We start from the raw sequence: 21,847 nt of genomic DNA on the forward strand, positions 1-21,847 counted from the left end.
AAAGGTGACTGTGTAAGTGACAGCCATTCCCCTTGCAAACACACCCGTTGCTAGCTGGGCCTGCCCCCTGGCATAGAGAAGTGTTTCCTGACAGGCTCTGCATTAGCTCATCTCAAACCAACAGTACAGCTCACTCTAGCCTAAACCTGCCCAGGAACTAGCACAACCCTGAGAACAAAGTCAAGAAATTGGATTCTGAGCCAGGCTGCTGGCGCAAACCTGTATTGGAGCAGCTTGGGAGGCTGAGGCAGGAGGATGAGAGTTCAAACCCAGCCTCAGTAACTTAGTGAGGTCCTATTCAATTTAGTGAGACTCTGTCTCTAAATAAAATATAAAAGTGTTGGGGATGTGGCTCAGTGAATAAGTGCCCCTGGGTTAATCCCCAGAACCAAAAAGAAAAAGAAAAAAGAAAAAAAAAAAGAAATCAGATTCTGGTGGCTTCAGGATAACAAGTGCATAACTTGTTCTAGTGTGGATTATATTTTCTAGATTACATGCTGATGGGGTTTTTAATCCTGGCCTGACTTCATCACATATCCCTTGCCCCAAAGTACCTTTCAGCTTCCTTTCTTCAATGGTCTGCTTTGGAAATAATAACATAATGATAACTATGAACACCGCCCTTCATTGAATGCTTCCAGGGACTGGGCATTGGGTTAACAGGGCTACATGCATTATATTTTTAAAATTTTGTTTTGCATACTGGAGATTGAACTCAGGGTCATGCTACCACTGAGCTACACCCTCAGCCCTTTTAATTTTTTAATTTTTTTTATTTTTTAGTTATCAGCGGACACAACATCTTTGTTTGTATGTGGCGCTGAGGATCGAACCCGGGCCGCACGCATGCCAGGCGAGTGTGCTACCACTTGAGCCACATCCCCAGCCCCCCTTTTAATTTTTTAATTTTGAGACAGGTCTCGCTAAGTTGGGGAAGCTGGCCTCAAACTTGTGATCCTCCTGCCTCAGCCTCCTGAGTTGCAGGGATTACAGGCGTGCACCACTGCACATGGCTATGCATTAGATTTTATGCAGGCCTTACAAATGCCCAATGGGAGAATACTCAGCCAGATGAAGAAACTGAGCCTCCAAGAGACAAGCAGCTAGTAAGTGGAGATGACTGGAATGGAAAGTAGACTGCGTGGGCATGAACCCATAACCACTGTTTTTTACCCACTTTACTACACTGCCTCCCACGAAGTTAATTTTAGTATTAGCCTAATTCATCCTGATTTAGGAAGGGAAAGATGTTGCCAACAAATCACTTATCATCCCCTAAAGCTAAATATAAAAGGCTTTTCTGTTATCTCTTACTTGGGACTATTTAGGCCAAAGCTTCTTCCAAGGGCCTGTAAAGCTAAGAGTTACTTAGAGCATAGCATTTGGGCATGCAGCAAAGAGCCCAGCTCACAGGCAAAGTTAAGCTTATGCAATCTGCATGGAAATGAAAACCTTAGACCAGGTCCTGGGATTAAGAAATGTCAAGAACTCCTTCTAGTTTACTGCCCCTGGTGGAGGGGGCACAGGTCTAGGGATGAGCATTTTTCTGCTGATAGCTGCAATATTGTGGGCTGATGTCCAGGTCCCATTGGGTCATCCTGGAATTCAAGGTGCAAGCAGGCCCTCTGCCGCTGCAGGTTCCATATCCACTCACCTATGGACCAAAGATAGATATTTTTAAAATTGCATTTGGGGATGAGGATATAGATAGTGGTAGAGTGCTTGCTTAGCATGTACAAGGCCCTGGATTCAATTTCCAGTACTGAAAAAAATATTGCTCTGTATTGAATTTGTAAAGACTTTTTTCTTATAATTATTCTGTAAACAACACAGCACAACAACTATTTACATACCACTCACATTGTATTAGCTATTATAATCTACAAATAATTTAAGTATACAGAAGAATGTGCATTAGGTTATATGCAAATACTATGCTTTTTTCTTTCCAGTACTAGAAATGGAACCCAGGACCTTGCACATGCTAAGCAAGTTCTCTACCACTGAGCTACATCCCTAGCCCTATGATATTTTTATATAAGGCACTTGAGCATCCATAGATTTTAGTATCCTGGTGGGGGGTGTCTAGGAACCAATTCTTCACATCCAGGACACAGAAGCTTCCTGGCTGCCTTGTTCCATATTCTTCTTTCCCCAAGGTCTGCACCTGCAGAGGGAGCTCTAGGACTCACCTTCCTCAGCTTGCTCTCATGGATTTCCCTTCCTTTTCTAAAATACTGGGGCTGGGAACAAGGAGACTTCTCTAGCAATCACCCTAGACACTCTTTCTTTCCCTTATATCACTTTTTGGCTGCTGCTGCTTCTCCTTCCACTTCCACTTCTCTTTCCCCTCCCCTCCCCTCCTTCTTTTTGTGGTACTGGGTATTGAATCCAGGGACTCGAACCATTGATCTATATCCCCAGTCCTTTTCATTTTGAGACAGAGTCTTGCTGAATTGCAGAGGTTGACCTCTGGCTTATGATCTTCTTGCCTCAGCCTCCTGAGTAGCTGGGATTACAGGTGAGCTTCACCACACCCGGCTTTCCCTGGCTTCTTAATGCTGACATAAGGAACTAAGCCGCCTCCTGGCTGGACCCCTCAGCCCCATCCCAGCAGCCTCCATCCTTGTCAATGTAGACTCACTGGGGCCAACCCAGTGGAATCATTTGCTGACCTTGGATATCCCCTCTTTCCTTCTTCCTGGAACGCCCTCCATGCTCTGCTCTCGCAATTCCTATTCCTTAACCTTCAACAACTCAGACCCCTTCACCTCCCATTCATATCTTCTAAATTCTTCTGTATTCAATATGTTCAGTGGTACCTTGCTGTTTTATTATTAATTATAATAACAAGGATTTCAGCCATCATTTACTGAGTGCTGTGTGTCAGGCACTAATCTCACTTATGCATGATCTCATTGAAACCTCACAACCATCCTGAGACATGGGTACTGATATTACTTTCCCTACAATGGTTGAGGAAACTGAGGCTCAGGGGGTTAAGCAGTTTGCCCTAAGCCATACAGCTAAGAAGTAGTGGAGCTGAGATCTGAACCCAGGTCTCTCCCATTGCAGAGCCACTATCTGAATCAACGTAGGTTTGCTGTTTCTCTTCCCTCAGATTAAAGGAATCTGATTTATTCTGGATTTTTACCTCCCAATGCCCATTCTGGCTTCTGCTCATGGCTCTGTGAATCTCAGGTTGCAGGAGCTTTGCTACCACCACCATCAGGTCTACTGAGAATCAGACTCTGCATCTGTAGGGAAATGCAAATGGTGAGGCAGCCAAGAGCAAGAGGCAGGAGGAAGTGTCAAGTTTGAGCCCCATAACCAATGTGCCCCTGCCTAGGGCAAGGGCTCTGCAACTTCCCAATGCTCACTTTGTTGCCACATCCCAATTTGCATGGCTCTGGCATTGCAGCTCCTACTAATAGGGCATAAAAATTAATGACATCATTATCTTCTTTGTGTTTGTTCAGATAGCTGGAGAATCTATGATAGAAGATTGCCTTTATTTTCACTTTTTAAAAAATGTGTTCTTTTTATATATACAAGACAGTAGAGTATGTTTTGGCATACTCCACACACATGGAGTATAACTTATTCTAATTAGGATCCCATTCTTGTGGTTGAACATGATGTGGAGTTTTAATATCACCACTCTTCCATTGAAATTGGGCTTTGTCAGATAGCATCTGCCCCCTTGTGGACTGTGTTTTCCTGACATTTTGAGGGAGGAGGAGAAAAAAAAATTGCAGTCTCTGAAATTCCTGGGCAAATACTATTGCCTGAAGATCTTGCAGGGTCTGGGCAGCGGCCACTCTGACTTTCACTGACAGGGGACCCCTATAAGTGTTCTGGTTCCTTTTTTCTGTGACATAGGGAGGCTCCACACTTTGCTCTTTGGCATTAAAACACACTTGTCAGGTGTCTGCCTCTTCCTGAACACATAGCTAGCCGCCTTAAAAAAACTTGCAGTTGTCTCCCAGCTGTCTCCTTTAAAAAGTAACAAGTCCTAGCCGGATGGGAGGCTTAGGCAGGAGGATTATGAGTTCAAAGTCAGCCTCAGCAACTTAGTGAGGCCTTGTCTCTAAATAAAATATAAAAAGGGCTGGGATGTGACTCAGTGGTGAAGTGCCCCTGGGTTCAATCCCCAGTACCAAAAAATTAAAAAGTAACAAGTCCTATTGATAGCCCTTTCCTGCCATGACTTTCCATCCCCACTACCATCCCCCTAGCCTGTCCCTAACCCTTCACACTTGCAACAACCTCCACACCAGCATCTCCTGGCCCTCCACTTCAATCCATGCCTTACCCCACATCCAAGTTAGTTACCCAGCACCCCACTTTCCATACAAGGTTCCCTCTTACATATAGAAGTAGGAGGAAGGTTCAAGATCCCAACCTTCCTATCAGTTGATTAATACCAGCTGAGCACCTACCATATACAAAGTGATCTCTGTGTGATCACAACAGCTACCCACTGTCCTTGAGGGCTACAGAAGGTACTCTATACATGTTATGTCATTCAATCTCCAAAACAACTCTGTGCAATAGATATTATTTTTCAAAAAGGAAAATGAGTCTCAGAGATGTTAAGCAACTTGCATGAGCTCACTCAGATAATAACTGGCACAGCCAGGACTCAAACTCAGGGCCCTCTGACTGCCTAGTCATTCCCTTTTCCACAAATGACCACAACGAATCTTTACAGAGCTTTATCTGTGTGCCAGTTACTGTTCTTGGTGCTAAGGATACATGTGGGATGGGCAAATCAGGCATGGCTCTGGTCTCCCCTTCTTGGAGTTTCTTATCTCATGGGAAAAACAATGTTTTTGATTCAAGCATCTGTATCCAGTGAGGCATGATGGTGCACCTCTGTAATCCCAGCAGCTCAGGAAGCTGAGGCAGGAGGATCGCCAGTTCAAAGCCAGCTTCAGCAACTTAGCAAGGCCCTAAGCAACTCATTGAGACTCCATCTCGAAATAAAATACAAAATAGGGCTGGGATGTGGCTCAGTGGTTAAGTGCCCCTGGGTTCAATCCCCAGTACCAAAAAACAAACAAAAAAAACCCCATCTGTATCCTCCTAGTTTCTGTCGGTCTGCTTGTCTTGACTCTTACAATTTGTAGGACACTTGGATTTCAGCTGGCCAGCTCTTTCCTTCCTTCTACGAACATATGCTGAGAATCTATTATATGTCAGGGATGGTGTTAGGCACAGGACAGAGTAGAAGAAGCAGAAGCCCTGCCCTCTGGCACTTGCAACCCCCAGTACTTCATGTCATCCTGCTTTGTACCTTTATTCATGCCATTCTGTCAGTCCAGTCTGCATTGCCTTCCTCAGGTCTCTTTATCAAAATTCAATCCAATCATCAAAACTCACCTCAAATCTCACCTCCATGGTGGAGCCTCCCCTGATCACCCATCCACAATCATTGTTGTCTTCTCTTTCTCCTCCTCCTCCTTCCTTTTATATATATATATATATATATATATATATATATATATATATATATATATGTATCAGCGATTGAACCCACAGGTGCTTTAACCACTGAGCCACATCCCCAGCCCTATTTTAAAATTTTGAGACAGGGTCTTGCTAAGTTGTTTAGAGCTTCATTAAATTGCTGAGGATGGCTTTGAACTCACAATCCTCCTGCCTCAGCCTCCTGAGCCACTGGGATTACAGGTAAGTGCCACTGCACCTGGATTCTTTGTTCCCTTCTTGAATTTATTCAACAACTCAAGCATCAGGACAACTTATTTGGAACATATCTCGTGCTCTTCATCTTTAAGTTTTGTGTTTATATATGAATCTTATTGCCTTGATTTGACTATTCCCCTTGTCACCCAGGAAACATTTTCATTCTCAAGAAACATTTACTGAGTGCCTATTTTGTATTTAGCATTGGGGAAAGTGACATACATTTGTAGAGCCTCTTTCAGTTAGCAAAGAGCTTTCATGACTATTTTATCATTTGTCACAAAACACTACCACTTCCATTTTATTTTTAAACTTGACAAATGTAACTTAAATTATTTTATAGATAAATATATTCTTATCATGAAAGTGAATACATTATAGGGCTGGGGATATAGCTCAGTTGGTAGAGTGCTTGCCTCCTGGGTTCAATCCCCAGTACCAAAAAAAAAAAAAAAAAAACACAAAACATATTATAGATCAGGCTACCTGTACAGCCACCCCATGTCAAACTCCCTCAGAGATACAAAAAAAGAAACTGAGGCACAAAGAAGGAACATGGTGTCAGATACAGTGGCACACACCTGTAATCCCAGTGGCTTGGGTGACTGAAGCAGGAGGATTGTGAGTCGAAGGCCAATCTCAGTAATTTAGTGAGGCATTAAGCAACTTAGTGAGTCCCTGTCTCAAAAATAAAATAAATAAATAAAAAGAGCTGGGGATGTGACCCGGTGGTTGAGTGCCCCTGGGTTCAAACCCCAGTACCAAAAAAAAAAAAAAAAAAAGGCAGAGGGGGAGGGAGAAGGGACATGTAGTGTAGAGGATTTTCTGACTCAATCTCTTGCTGTTCCTACTTTTCCCAGCTGCTTCCTAAGAGGGCCAGGCTCCTGTTTATACTGGGCTCTGCACCAAAGCTGGGGCTCAGCAAATGTTTCCTATCAGTGGACTCCCCTGAAGATGGCTTTGCTTTGCCCCAAAGCATTGCCTTCTGTGGTAGGTTGTTCTGACCCCCTGGGGTCAGTGCAGGCTCAGGTGAGGCTACTCAGGCATCCTTGTAGATGCCCCTTCTACCGCCCTTAGATTCTGAAATCAGGGACCCTGAGAGTGTCCTTTGGGAGTCACTAAAGCAAGGCCTAGTAGAGGCACATCAAGCATTGGCTGGGCACAGGCCATGTGGTTACCACTGTGCCAGGGGAACTATGTAAGATATGACACCCTTGTGGAGCCAAGATTTGTCTAATACATCAGACAGACACACTGAGCCCATGGGCTAACACATATTCAAGTTCTAAATTCTGCAGGGTTTTGATGATGCTTTGGGGATCAGAAGAGCAAAAGCGTGGCTGGAGTGGTGGAGGAAAGGCTTCTTGGAGGAGCTGGGCTGGAGATTGCAGCAGGCAGGCCTCCCTGTCCAGCTGGCCTCGGTGTCCAGGCCGAGGCGAGGCCGAGCGCGCCCCTTGCAGGCAGCTGCGAGAAGGCGGCTAGAGCCCGCCTGTGTGCGCTGCGGCAGGAAGGCGGAAGGAGCCGGGCTTTGGCTGCTGCATCGGCTGCAGCTGCGCTGAGCTACGGCTTTCTAGCCTGTATCTTTCATCCCGCGTGGCGCCGTGGCGACTTGGAATCATCACTAGAGCCCACTCGCGTTTTCCCCTCGTTGCGTGCCCAGCCCACTACTCTCCTGGTTGTTCTTAGTTGCAAGTGTGGCGGGTGGGGACATTTCCCTCAGTTACTAGCCACAATCTCAGCAAAGACTGTTGTAGCCACCAAGCTGATGGCGTCCCTTACAGCGTTTCTTATGGAAAAATCCGACACCTAAAGCCCCCAGGCCAACGTCTGAAGGAGCTCTGTGGTCATTTAACAAACTCTTAAGCACTTTTGTGCCAAGCGTCTGGCAAATACTAACTCATAATCCTAACCATGGGGCCAGGCAGGTGCCATTCATGAACCCATTTTATAAGTGAACAAACTGAGGCACTGAGAACTTAGTATCTTGTCCAGGGTCTCACAGCTGGAGAGGGGCAGAGACATAACCACTGTACCAAGTGCCTCTTCTTACCCTTCTGATATTGAATCAGTCCCCAAATAGGGCAATGATTCCTATTCTGAACCACTTCCCTTCCTTTGGGTCTCCCTAGTCATTTTCCAGGTAACAAATCATCCTGCAGCCCTCTCTCAAGTGATTTTTAAAACCTCCTTCAGGGCTTCCACTTTACAGGGACTATATGTGGTTGGCCACGTGCCTCAGTTTCCCCATCTGGAAAATGATGGTCATAGCATCTGCATTATAAGGCTGCTGAGAGGATTAAATGACGATCCAAGCACAGTTAGAGAAATGCCTGGCCTAGAGTAAAAGCTCAAGAAATGATAAGGCATGCTTTTTGTGAGAAGGAACAAACCCCATTTGAGCAGGTTAAAGAGGGTCACATCCACTCTAGGGTTCTTATCTGCTTTGGTGGCTGGAATTGTCTTAGGAGCCAAGAACATTAGGCCCAGGTCTGAGAGCATGTTTGGTCTAATCAGCCCTAATCATTCACATGGGTGTGCAGTTGGTACAGCTGTAATGGCAGAGTCCTCAGGTGCCCCAATAATGTGCCTGTTCATCTCCCCTTGAAATGGCCTGAGTCATCCTATGTGATAGCCATTGTTCCTTATTGTCACCATCATAACCAGAAACCCATCAAGTACTTACTATGTGGAGGATTCTGTGTTAAGAGCCCATGATCGAATATGGCCAGCATATGTTCAGAGGATGATAGAACTTGATGTGGGGAGGGGGGTATCCCAAGGCCTTGGCTCTCCAGTTCTCTAGCATGGAAAATGTAGCAGCAGTGCAGGAACTACATGATATCCAAACAATAGATGCAAGTCAGAAAGACTGAATAATTTATTACTGCAGAATTGTCCCTGGGTATTGAAGGGCTAGATTCAGGCAAAATTCATTGATGCTAATCAATAACCAAAGGAACAGTATGGGTGTGGTGGTGCATGCCTGTAATCCCAGTGGCTTCAGAGGCTAAAGAAGGGGGATCAAAAGTTGGAGGCCAGCCTGGGCAACTTAGTGAGGCCCTAGGCAACTTAGTGAGACCCTGTCTCAAAACAAAAACAAACAAAAAAGAAATTTAAAAAGGCTGGGGATGTGGCTCAGTGGTTGAGTGTCCCTAGGTTCAATCCCAGGTAACAAAAAAAAAAAAAAAAAAAAAAAAAAAGAAAGAAAGAAAGAAACAAAAAAGAAAAAGAAACAAAAAACCCAAAGGAACAAAACAAGTCCTAAAACATGTAATTCATTCACTCTCTCATTAATTCCTACCTCCAATAAACATTTGCCACACATCTACCATTTGTCAGTTTCTACTCTTGGTGTTGGGAATGTAAACAGGTAAGAGTGATAGCTCCAAATAAAGACAAACACTTAAGTACCATACCATGAAATAAACACTATAGTTCATTCATTAAACAAATGTTTTTCAAACATTTACTATGTGAGAGGCACTCTCCTAGGCACTGGGGATACGACCATGAACGAAACAGAAAAATCCTCTGCCTTCATGGAGGTGACATGAATAGATTGTTTTGGAAATTCATAGGAGAGGGCGATGAATACCACCAGCTGGTGTTGGGAGAGGGCTCACGGAGAAGGTCTGGTCTGAACCGAGTCTTGAAGGACTGTCCCCTGACAGAGAGGCAGAGAAGGGTATGTTGGGGGAAAGTAATCACACAACAAACTTGGAAAGCTGAGAGGGGTAATGTCGGGGAATGGCTATCAGGACTGTGAGCATGTGCAGCAGGAGAGAGAAACAAAGGGCACCTGTTACTGTCTCTCCATAGAAGGCACAGAGAAATAGCCCAAAGCTCAGGACTCAGAATTTTTCTGACTAGAGGTGAAGAGGCACCCAATGCTGCCTGTTCATGTGATTGTAGCCAGTTGGGGTCCCAGCCAACGGCCCAATAACCCCAGCTTCAGTTTGTAACCTCTGAGCATTCCTTGCTAAGGACCTTAATTTTTTTTGGGGGGGGGCTCTTTTTTTTTTTTTTGGTGGTTCTGGGGATTGAACCCAGGTCTTCATGCATGTTAGGCAAGTATTCCAAACACTAAGCTACATCCCCAGAAAGAACCTTCATTTAAAAGGCAGATCTGTGTTGGAAAAACTAAAGAAACTTGAATAAAATCAAATTCAAATCTACAGCTTTAGGTTTAAGTAGTTTGTCCAACAATGATTCTTAAATTGGCTGAAAATAGAAAATCACCCACACTCTAAAAATGGACTCTGTAAACAGTGCTTTGGTTATTATAATTTCTATTTAATATTTGTCAAATGGATTTTGTCAGTTGCTAGTGAAACTGGCTGGCTTTCCTAATTCAATATATTTCATGACTCAAAATAAATAGTTGCAGCTGAGCGTGGTGTTGCATGCCTGTAATCCAATCCCAGTGGCTCGGGAGGCTGAGGCAGGAGGATCGCCAGTTCAAAGCCAGCCTCAGCAAACTCGAGGCGCTAAACAAGTCAGTGAGACCCTGTCTCTAAATAAAATACAAAATAGGGCTGGGGGTGTGGCTCAGTGGTTGAGTATTGAGTTCAATCCCCAGTTTAAAAAAAAAAAAAATGTTGTACAGGATCATCTTAAAGTTCTCTTTGAAATCTTCTGTGGAGTACAAAGCACACTATCTCATCTTACTAAGCCTCAGTTTCATCAGCTATGAAATGGAGTCAATATCACATCTTAGGGCTATTGAGAGAATCAGGAGAGTTAAACCGTACAGAGTGGCTAGCACAAAGCCTGGCACCGAAAAGGTCAAAATAACAAGCCCTATACCATCTGGACTCTGTAGTTTCTGAGAAATCACTAGTAGATGGTTGTATTGATTGCTTCACCAGAAAAAGCAGACTTCAGTTAATTCAACCTGGCTAGCTCTAGAAACCCTGAAAAGGACTACAACCCCAGTAGAAAATTTAAGAAATGATATTGCAGCTGGTTGTGGTGGCCCACACTATAATCCAGGTACCTGGGAGACTGAGGCAGGAGGATTGCAAATTTGAGGCCAGCCTCAGCAACTTAGTGAGACTGTGTCTCAAAATAAAAATTAAATTAAATTAAATTAAAAGGGTTGGGGTGTGGCTTAATGGTAGAGTGACCCTGAGTTCATTCCCCAGTACATTCCCCCACGCTAAAAAAAAAAAAGAATATTTTGACTCAAACAGAATATTGATTTCCCATTTCCTTGGTAGACCAACTGAGGTACTACTAACTAAGAATGCATGGGATGTGACCCAAGAAAGAGAAGTGTGTAGTTGAGGTGGAATTATAATTTCAGTGGTCCATCATTTTATCCTAATTGGCAACCAGGATATTTTTACCCAGAACCCTAAGCACCTTTAGCCCCCACCTTTATTTCTAGGGTAAAGCCATTGTAAGGCTCAATTTGTATAATAAATGGACTTCTGAACTCTGAGCTTAATTGCAAAAGTGAAAGGAAATCTTTTGCCTTTAAAACGCATTAGTTTGTTTTTGTTTCTACCCAGCATCTTCTTTCCCTTGGGATTGAAGTCACAGGGTTGGGTAATCAAGCTGGGGCCTTCTGGATTCCTTGAAATACTGCAAGGGAAAGGGTAGTTGGGAGAAGCCTAGTGATCCCATAGTGCAGTCTGGTCTTGAGACAGGACCGATATATTTTTGGCCTTTATTCCCTTTCATAATCAGTATTGTAAAACAAGGGCTCTGAGTTAGAGCTCTGGATTATCACTGTAACCACATACTCCTGTTTCCTGTTCAAGCCATTCTCAAAGTTATAATTTTCTTTCTTTACTTTCTCTCTGTCTCTGTCTCTCTGTCTGTCTGTCTCTCTCTCTCTCTCTCTCTGCGTGTGTGTGTGTGTGTGTGTGTGTGTGTGTGAGAGAGAGAGAGAGAGAGAGAGAGAGAGAGAGAGAGAGAGAGATTGAGATTCACTTGCAATGAGACATGTGGCTTTTTATTTTTTAACTTTTAGAAAATCTTCAGATTGGAGCTGGGAATGTAACTCGGTTTTAAAGTGTGTGCTGAGTTTCTTGAAACTGTTTTGGAAAATCTGCAGATGGGGACTGGGGATGTAGCTCAGTGGTCGACAGCAGGCTTAGCATGCATGAGAGCCTGGACTTCACCCCCAGCACCAAAAAACAACAACAACAAAAAACCAACCAAACAAGAAAGTTGTTTAAAGTAGGTCCCTGTATTGTTCCAAGCACTGTATACATACTAATGCCTTTAGTTTGGGGCCTGGGGGTGTGGCTCAGTGGTAGAGTGCTTGCTTAGCATGTACAAGGTGGGGGGTGTTCCATCCCCAGTACCCCTCAAATCCCTTTAATCTTCACCGATTCCTATGGAAACCGACTGAATTGGTTCCCTCCCTCATAATTGGGAACAAAAGTTCCCCCACTGAGAGTGGGAGCTGGAGGGGCTTCCACTCCAAATCCTGACAGGCACCAAAGAAATCAGAGCTAAGATTGCCCATTCAGGCCAGTCTAACTGCAGGCTAACTAAATCTGCATATGTACATTTCCTGGCCTTTTGTCTCACTAAACTGCTGCTAGCTCCTCTCCCCTGCCTCTTCTCCTTTAAAAGTTCTGCCAATTTTCAGGGATTTCCAAGATGGAATTTTTGAAACAATTAAGTTTCTTCCATCTTGCTTCAAAGCTGGCTTTGAATAAAACCTATTTTCCTACAATTTAACTCTGTGTATTTCTGGAGTGGAAAATATTATAGCCTTACCTCTTCCTCCCTGGGCAGGATATTGTGCTGCCGTGTATATAATACTATGAGGTAGATGCTATAGTTTTCTTCATATTCCAGATAGGTGAAACTGAGGCATGAGGCAGTTAAGTAAAATGAAACCTTTTTTTTTTTTAAACAAAAGTTTCTCAGGATGCAGTCCCGTACAGAAAGATGAAGAGCAGGGTGCCCTATTCTGGGCAAGATCAAAAGATAGGGTAGCCCTAGACCTTGGTCTGCCTCTGTCCTGATGTACATGGCTGACTCCAAATACCTTTTTCTATTCCAGCTTCACGAACAGGAGTGGATCCATATTTTGTGGAGATATCAATCTGTAAGATTTTGACACCCCCCACTTTTTAATTTTTTTTAGGTACTGGGGATTGAACCCAGGGCACTTTACCACTGAGCTACATCCTAACCCTTTTTTGTTCTCTAAATTTTCTTTTCTTCTTTTTTTGGTAAAAGGGTTTGAACCCAAGGGCACTTAACTACTGAGCCACATCCCCAGCCCTTTTTTATTTATTTATTTTTAATTTAGAGTCAGGGTCTTGCTAAGTTGCTTAGGGTCCCAACTAAGGTGCTGAGGCTGACTTTGAACTCTCCATCCTTCTGCCTCAGCCTCTTGAGCCTCTGGGATTACAGGCATGTAATCCATGCTGGGCAACCCTAGTCTCCTCTCTCTCTCTCTCTCTCTCTCTCTCTCTCTCTCTCTCCATATCTTTATTTTATTTTATTTTAATGTGATGTTGAGGATTGAACCCAGTGCCTCACATGTGCTAGGTGAGCACTCTACCACTGAGCCACAAACCCAGCCCCCTTTCTATTCTTTTAAAAACGCTTTATTTTAATTTATTTATGTGATGCTGAGAATCGAACCCAGTGCCTCACGCATGCTAGGCAAGTGCTCTACCACTTAGCTACAGCTGAAGCCTCTTTACTTTTTAAGACAGGGTCTAGCTAAAGTGCTGAGACTAGCCTCAGCCTGGTGGATCTCCTGCTTCAGCCTCCCGAGGTTGCTAGGATTTCAAGTGTGCACCACCATGCCCAGCGGTGTCCTTTTTAAAAACACACAAGTAATCATTTGAAAACTTTTATCAAACCATGTGACCAAATGAATGCATCACTGGGGCCCTTCTCAGAGCTTGGAAGGGGCCCATGCCCAGGAGATGAGGTCTTTGCTTCTCCCCCAGACGTGCTTGGCATTGTAGCTCATTCAGATAGAAGAGTTTCCTTTTCACCCACAAACACAATACCCTCGAAGTTGGTCTCTCGGCAGCTCTTTAGCAGAGACTCTGCTGTCATTATATCTTTGCAGCCACAACCATCTCCATTCTGGGAGTGAAATCATTAGAGATGGTGAAACATTACTAATTTGTCATGTTATATTTGTCATGTTCCCTTAAATCTCAACAGTGTTAAATTTCCTCCCTGGGTTACAAAAATTGCCCAGAGGTGGTTCATCCCTGTAGTCCCAGCTACTGGGGAACTGAGGCAGGAGCATCACTTGATTCCAGGAATTTGCTTGGGGCTGGAGTTGTGGCTTAGGGGTAAAGCACTTGCCTAGCTTGTGTGAGGCACAGGGTTCCATCCTCAGCACCACATAGAAAGAAATGAGTGAAATAAAGGTCCATCAACGTCAAAAAAAATTAATAAAAAAAGAGGGGCTGGGGTTGTGGCTCAGTGGTAGAGCGCTTGCCTAGCATGTGTGAGGCACTGGGTTCGAGTCTCAGCACCACATATAAGCAAATAAATAAATAAAGATCCATGAATAACTAATAAAGTATTTTAAAAAACCCAGCCTGGGCAACATAATAAGACCTTGTATCAAAACAAACAATCAACAACAATAACAACAAAAGCCACAACACAAAAGTTGCCCAAAGAAGTAAAACCCCAAGATGGATGTTGATTATCAAAATAAGATTCTACTTCCACTGTCTCCTTCATTGACAGTCATGGAGAAAGCATGGATTAATAAACTTTAATTTAACTCAGTTTTGTCTCTGAAGAGGGTCCAGTGAAAGCAGCCGCCCAATCTGTCACTTGAACAGTGTTTATATTTGTTGCTGGGATACCGAAGGCTCTTTTAAGCCTTTGGCTAAGAAGAGCACCACGCGTCTGACCTTGTTCACCTGCACATCTAGCAAATAATGGCCGAAATGATAGGAAAGCTCCTCCAAACATTTTGAGTGGAACACAAGGCATTTTTGTGCCCCAAAATTGCAGCATCCAATATTTGTTGTTCAAATAAAGCTCAACCTGCATACAGAAGTGCACATTACACATAATAAGATGAGGCTGGGAGAAGACAGATGTTAATTATTTTGAGGTAAATCACATCACCTTTGACCCAAGCCCAAGCTGTAATTTTGTTGCTCAGCTTCTTGGTCCTGAAATTAATGTAAATCTTTACATTTGTAATTTTACTTGCCAACACCAACCCACCCACGCCATCTGTAAATGACTGCTCTGAGTCAGAGACTATTCAGTTACAATTGTGTTAGGTATTTTAAAATGTTCTCTGGAAGGATTAAATCACCTAATCCCGGTCCTTTCACTGTTTCTGTTTTATGTTAAAACGATGGAGCTGAAGGATATCTCAACTGGGACTTTGAGTTTGCCTTCTCCCCAAATTCCTCCTTTCACGGATCAGAAACTAAGGCTCTCCTGTTAGAAGCGACTTGCCCACGGGTCACTCAGAGACCAAAGGAAAGTACTGGTTTAGGATTTTAATAAAGGACCACACTTAGAAATCCTTGCTCCCAGTCTAGAAGCTACCCCTCCCCTGTCGTTCTGCCTCCGACAGCATCTCTAAGTCCGGGTCCCCCAACAGTCTGACACTCTTCTCAAAGAATCATGCCATTTTGAATCCAATGGGTCAGAATATGATTCTGATAAATCCGCATCTTGCAACAACAGACATTAATTTGAGGAGGGGGATGGATAGACAAGACACTGCTAATAATGGTGACTTTTGACAAGGCAATGGGGACTAGGGATGGGAAAGGCAGGATGGGGAGCTGTTTACTTTTCATTTGATATCTTTACTGGTTGATATTTTATTACTATGTACAGATATTAACTGTGCATTAAAAACCTAAAAGGCAAATAGAAATACATGCTCACAAACTTCAAAGGAGAAATAGAATTTACCCCAGTAACACCCATGCTTGAAAATCCATTATATAGTACAGCAATACTTACAATTTTTTTTTCCACCAAAGTATCCGCAACAGCAGAAGAGATTGAATGGGTTCCCCCAGGAGTCTGGGGACAGTGCCAGAAAAGGTCCTTGTATTTAAGAACTCTCTTCGCAGTTTATGTTTTTAAGATGCCTTTAAATTAATAGACTCTCTAGCATATTTTCATCTCCTTTAATACAAAAATAATGGATTAAATCACTTACCATCCACGAAAACTGCCCCTGTGGGAAGACACCCCTTGTTTCTTTCTGCAGCGGTCCGGAGCACCCGCAGCAAACCGCCTCCAGTTACTGAGTGGAGAGGCCCCCCGGAATAGGAAGCGCTGTGCACGAGCTGACCTGTATTCTGGCTCTCTCACCTGGAATCAGGCTCCACGGATCCTGTTATGCATTGAATAGTAACAAAACAACGGCATAAATTAGGGTGTTGCTAAGATTGTGTACCATCAACGTTTGCATGAGCATAATGGACATAATGAATTCTATAGCACTATCCTGCACAGCTTGGAGAGATTAAAACCACTTTGTCTTTAAATTAAATTTCAAAAATCATTGAACAACAAGAATAGCAAGAACAACAACAAAAACCCCTACCTCATCTATGTCAGCCACCCAATTGTAGGAGGCACCACTTCTTGCTTTCTGATCATTAATGCCCGGTCCCAGGTTTATTTTAATAGCTGCCAGCTCAGTGCGCCCACGTCTATTGTAATAACCATAAAGGGGGCTTGGGTCCTCTTCCATTGTGTATGCAGCCCTAAGTGGAGAGCCTCTTATCCCCTTTCAGGAACAAAATCTATAACTGAAAAAGACCTAAGCTGAAGTTTATTTTATATCAATACTACACAATATAGTATGTCTAGGCTGTGGAAGAAAAAGAACAATGGGCTTGAATGAGATAGATGCTGGCTGTTTGTCCGGGTTGGCCTTGAACTTACAATCCTCCTGCCTCAACCTCCCAAATAGCTGGGATCACAGATGTGTGCCATCCAGCCCAACTTTTAATCCATTTTACTCAGAGCAAATATAGATCAACAAGAATGAGTGCCAAATTATAAGAAAACCTCCTGTTGGAGTACTTTCTAGATGGTACTATAGGCATCATACACACTGCTCAACATGCTTTTGTCTGTAACTCAAACTTTACTCACAGTATCTCTGAGAAATATGGCTAACATTATTATATTCCCATTTCACAGATGAGGAAACTGAGTCTCCAAGAGAATCAGTGACTTGCCCAAGGTCATACAGTTAAGTAAGCAGTGGAGCTAGTATTAAAATTCAATTACTTTTTATCCGGCACTATGGTACACACCTGTAATCCCAGTGACTCAGGAGGCCAAGGCAGGAGATAGCAAGACCAACCTCAGCAACTTAGGGAGAACTTGTCTCAAAAAATGAAAAGGGATGGGGATGACACTCAGTGGTATAGCACCCCTGGGTTCAATCCCCAGTACCATAAAAAAATTAAAAAAAATAATAAAATCTGGGTACTTCTAACTCTGAAATCTAAACTGCCTCTTAATTATAGTTCCTATTTATAGAGTGCTTATTACATATATTCTCTGGTAGATGGTTTGCATAAACTATTTGATCTTTGCAACAACCCTCTAAGGCAGACATTATTACCCTCATTTTATGGATAAGGAAAATTGAGGCTTAGAGAAATTAAGTAACTTGTGTAACAGCATAATTAAGTGGCAAAGTTCAGAGTTCAGATTTTTAGCCCAGGCTTCTCTGATACCAGAACAATTTTTAAAAATTATTTTCTCTAGGAACAACTCAGATGGCATTTTTCTCCTATTTTCCTGAAGAAAGAGAAGACACATCATCAATGACAAATGCTAATTGCTGCAAAATACCAAGAGGATCTTCACTTGAAGGAGAGAATGCTGAGCCTCCTCTTTGTGGTCAGAACAGAGTTCTTAACAGCTAAGCTAAGCTATGACTCAGATGCTTGGCTTGGGGCACACAACAAAAACCGTAGGATCTCCCAGGCATCATTGTGTGCTATCATTCATCTGTGAATAGCCCTTATACAAACCGGTGTGTGGGAGGTGTTCCTCAGGAATGAGTTTTCCCCGGTATGTGAATCACCTATTCTATCATTTTCTTTTTTACTGGGGATTGAACCCAGGGTACTTTATCACTGAGCTATCTCCCCAGCCCTTCTATTTTTTATTTTGAAACAGAATCTCACTAAATTGCTGAGGTTGGCCTTGAACTTGCAATTCTCTTGCTTCTGCCTCCTCCAGTTACTGGGATTACAGTACTGTGCCACTTTCATTTTCTATTTTTTATGTTGTGGCTTGACAAGGTGGTTTATTCTTCATGCAAATCTCATGATGTAAAACCTGCTGGATTTCTGTACTCTAATCAGGAGCTACAGAAATTTTAACACTCTCATGTGACTCCCAAATAAGGGTTTATCCAAAAGAAACATGAATGTCCTGCTTTCATGGACTTATTAGTATACTAGTCAGGCAAAATGTAGGTGCTACTTTCCCCTTGGTAAAATGGAGTTCTAAGGTTGGAGATAGCATTCTCCATAATCTTGAACAGCACTGCAATCTCAGCACTACCTTAACTGAGCCAGCTCTTATCCTCTGCTTTGAATGAGATTAAATAAAAATGGTTTGAGCCAGGTGAAGATGGATGAAGGCAGGCAACTAGATGAAAACTGGTTAACAACCATTACCTTATGTTTTAAAATCTCTTTTAAATGAGTTTTTAAGTTTGTTGTTTAAACACAACAAACTATTTAAAAGTGAACAATTCAACTTATAGTTCTTGATTACCATCCAAAGGACTGGGCAAAGTGAGTCTAGGGTCCCTTCTGGAAGTTATTCAGCTGTTATCAGTCCATAGGAAATGGACCAATGTATTTTGGATACACTGGGCTCAGATTTCATTTTGCTAATGTACTTGGAATGTTGACAAGGTCATACAACCAAGTTCTTCTTTGTACTATTAGCCATGGATTTACTAAAGTTCATCTCAGGACACACTGCAGCATTTACCTAAATGTAGTACTTACTCAAATGTGAAGTATATATATATATATATTTTAAATATTTTTTTAGTTGTATTTGGACACAATATATTTTTATGCACTGCTAAGGATTGAACCCAGGGCCTTGCACATGCTAGGCAAGTGCTCTTCCACTTAACCACAACTCCAGCCTGCAAAGTATATTTTTAATATGAAAAGAAACAGCAAACAAAACAGAACTGTTTTTAGATACTTTTATTTCTTCAAATTTGTTATTTATCAGGAGTGACTGAAATAAAAAATATAATTGAGTCCCATCATTATTGTCATCATTATCATGGAAATGGCTTTAAGAGAAAACTGGTCAGATGAATATTATTGCTTCCCATTTTCAACCAGCAAATAGTTGCCATTGATAAACAGCCAAGAGTCTGTCCAGAATGCTTGATATGTTATATAATACAACATGCCTGTTCACAGGCAGGGAAAAACTTAGGAAATAACTTATGTGAATTTCTTGATTTCATCGTACAAAACAAGTACAAAAGCACCACCCATGCCTCTGAGAACATTGGACCATGCACCCTTGAAAAAAGCTTTGCCTCCTTCATCACGGGCAATTTTCCTCCAGCAGTCAATCGTGCCTGTATACATGATGTCAGCTGCAAAGAATAAAAACACAGTTAGAGACCCAAGCCAATCAAAGCCCTAAAATTCACTAGACTAAATAAAACAGAGCCCCAGCTGTAAGAACTAATGCCAGTTTTTTGCTTATTTGCAGTGCTGGGGAGCTAATAAACCCAGGGTCTCAATCAAGTGCTCTACCACTGAGCTACTACACCCCAGCCCCTAATGTCAGTTTAGAACTCAACATTTGCACATGAGCACAGGCAATACTGAAATATTAATGCTGTGATTGGAGAACAACAAGCATGTGTAGACTACCCACCGGTCTTAACCTCTAATACCATTTAAGCACCCTCATTCATAGGCATCTAAAGGGCCTGCTCACAGGCAGCTGTGTAGCAGCCAGATGCTACACAGCTGCTATCAGCCCCACCCCTTGGCCTGAACACACTGCCATTTTTAAAGGAAGGCATCACTAGTTTGTGTCTACAGTTTTTCTATGCCCATGACTTTATTTTCTGCTCAAGTGCAACTTACTTCCTTTGCGCCCTGACTGCATCATCATGCGGCGGCGAACAGTATCAAATGGATAGGAAGTCAACCCAGCAACAGCAGTGACAGACTGTGCAATCATCCAGCTGATGAAGATGTGAGTATTCTTGGGATCTGGAAGCATTCCTGGGAATAGAAAAGAGGCACTTTTATCAAAAGGCAGGGTTTTACTGACCTATTTTCCATACCCTCCAAACATTTAATCTGTTCATGAGTGTTGAAAGGGAGGAGCTTGGCTTGCCTCAGCAATTAAAAACCAAATCTCTGGCCCCTGGACTATTAGATTGGCATAATGGTCTTTTAAACTGTCTCATAAGAACACAGCTTCAAAACACAGAGCAAACTTACCCTTTGCAGTGTCATAGATACCAAAGTAGGCAGCTCGGTAGATGATAATACCCTGCACAGACACATTAAAGCCCTGGTACAGGCCCTTAATCCCATCAGATTTGTAGATCTTAACCAGGCAGTCACCGAGGCCTTTGAATTCCCTTTCAGCTCCGGCTTTCCCCACATCGGCTGCTAGGCGGGTTCGGGCAAAATCAAGAGGATACACAAAACACAAGGATGTGGCCCCTGCGGCACCACCTGATGCCAGGTTCCCTGCAAAGTAGCGCCAAAACTGGGTCCTCTTGTCCACACCACCCAGGAAGATCTGCTTGTATTTATCTTTGAAGGCAAAGTTGAGAGCCTGGGTGGGGAAGTATCTGATGACATTGGCCAGGTTACCACGCCAGAAGGACAGGATTCCCTGCTCCTTGGGAATACGAACTACGCAGTCTATAATGCCCTTGTATTGCTTATCTGCAGTGATTTGCTTGCTGGCATGTTGTACCTGAAGGACAGAAGGAGGCCAACAGGGACAGTTATAACCATGGAGAAGGGAAGAGCATACATATATCATTTTGTTCAACACCCTTCGATGTTGGCTTTCCTTTCTCCAAATCTAGTCTTCCACATCACACAGGCTGGACCCTACTTAATGACTGCCACCCTCATAGGGTAAAGGGGATCTGCATCACCAGAGGCATTAAGCCTCCACCCCTTGGGGTGGGGAGGGGGCACATTCAAGTGGAACCGTGACCTTTAGACCCGGGAGAAAGGTCATTACCTTAGTCTCAGGTTCAGAGGCATTAAGGTGAGTCCCACATAGGGCGCAGTCACCTTGTGACTGTGGCCTACCGCTGTTTCCTTCCTGCTCCACCCCCCTACTCCTCTCCTATAGGTGACCGGTGGGCTACCACCCCTCCACTTGCCCCGGCGCGCCCTCTAGAGCTAGAGCCAACCAGCGCGCAGCGCAGTAGAGCAGGCCCAGGGACCGCGGCGGCTGCGCGGGGGCGGACGTACAAGGCACATGCGCTGCCCAGCGCCGGCCGGAAGCTGGCGAGGTTTGAGCGCGGTTGCCGGCTAGGCGGCCGCTGGACCCGTCCGCATGGCCTTAGCAAGGCTGTTATCTCCTTGCCGCGACCTTGAGGTCTTCGGTAAGGACAGGTGTTCCTCCTCCTACCTCCGGCTTTCAGGCTTTGCCCTTGACCCTCATGCCTGGGGTGACAGTCTCTCCTAGACTGCCTCCTGCGAGTTCGCTGCCTCGGCAATACCGATCCCTAGGTCTCACTTCCCTTGGTCCCCGACCCCTTCCCAGACTCAACTACTGATCACTAAAGGCACCTCCCTCAAGTTTCCCTTTTGGTTCGGCTCTGTGGTCACTCCTGCCCTCACCTCCCCACAAGTCTAAATAACTAGCAGCACCACCCTTGGGGACACCCTCTTTCTGCGCTGACCCCCAACTTCCTGGTTGGGCCCCGAGATCCCAGGACATACCTGCAACAGCAGCTTGACCCGCTCGATGGGCGCAACCGCGGTCTTGGAGATGGCCGCGGCCACTCCACCAGCCAGGAAGTCCTTGGCGAAGGACACAGCAGCATCTGTCATGTTGGAAGAAGAGGAGGCGGGCGACTAAGGGACCAGACGAGATTAAGAACCGGCTTTGACTCCGGGCTCTGGGGCGGAGCGAAGCAAATGGCCGG

General features: G+C 43.8%; 1 protein-coding gene across 1 annotated transcript; it reads right to left on the reverse strand.

The window, feature by feature from the left end:
* Window positions 1-18,900: 18,900 nt before the first annotated feature.
* On the reverse strand, window positions 18,901-21,847 carry Slc25a5 (solute carrier family 25 member 5). The gene is made up of 4 exons (XM_026409068.2): window positions 21,642-21,847; window positions 20,169-20,655; window positions 19,806-19,946; window positions 18,901-19,303 (listed from the first exon to the last, which is right to left on the reverse strand). The coding sequence occupies exons 1-4, from the start codon at window positions 21,750-21,752 to the stop codon at window positions 19,146-19,148; spliced, it is 897 nt and encodes a 298-aa protein (XP_026264853.1). The 5' UTR covers window positions 21,753-21,847; the 3' UTR covers window positions 18,901-19,145.

This window comes from Urocitellus parryii, chromosome X, assembly GCF_045843805.1.
Source record: "Urocitellus parryii isolate mUroPar1 chromosome X, mUroPar1.hap1, whole genome shotgun sequence".
Classification (NCBI taxonomy): Eukaryota; Metazoa; Chordata; class Mammalia; order Rodentia; family Sciuridae; genus Urocitellus; species Urocitellus parryii.

Bases quoted from the DNA above. Each gene is read 5' to 3' on its own strand.
- Slc25a5 (XM_026409068.2), bottom strand. From the start codon at position 21,752: ATGACAGATGCTGCTGTGTCCTTCGCCAAGGACTTCCTGGCTGGTGGA. The intron at 20,656-21,641 runs GTATGTCCTGGG...TCTGTCCTTCAG, and splicing joins GGGTCAAGCTGCTGTTGCAG to GTACAACATGCCAGCAAGCA. The intron at 19,304-19,805 runs GTAAGTTGCACT...TATTCTTTGCAG, and splicing joins GCAGTCAGGGCGCAAAGGAA to CTGACATCATGTATACAGGC.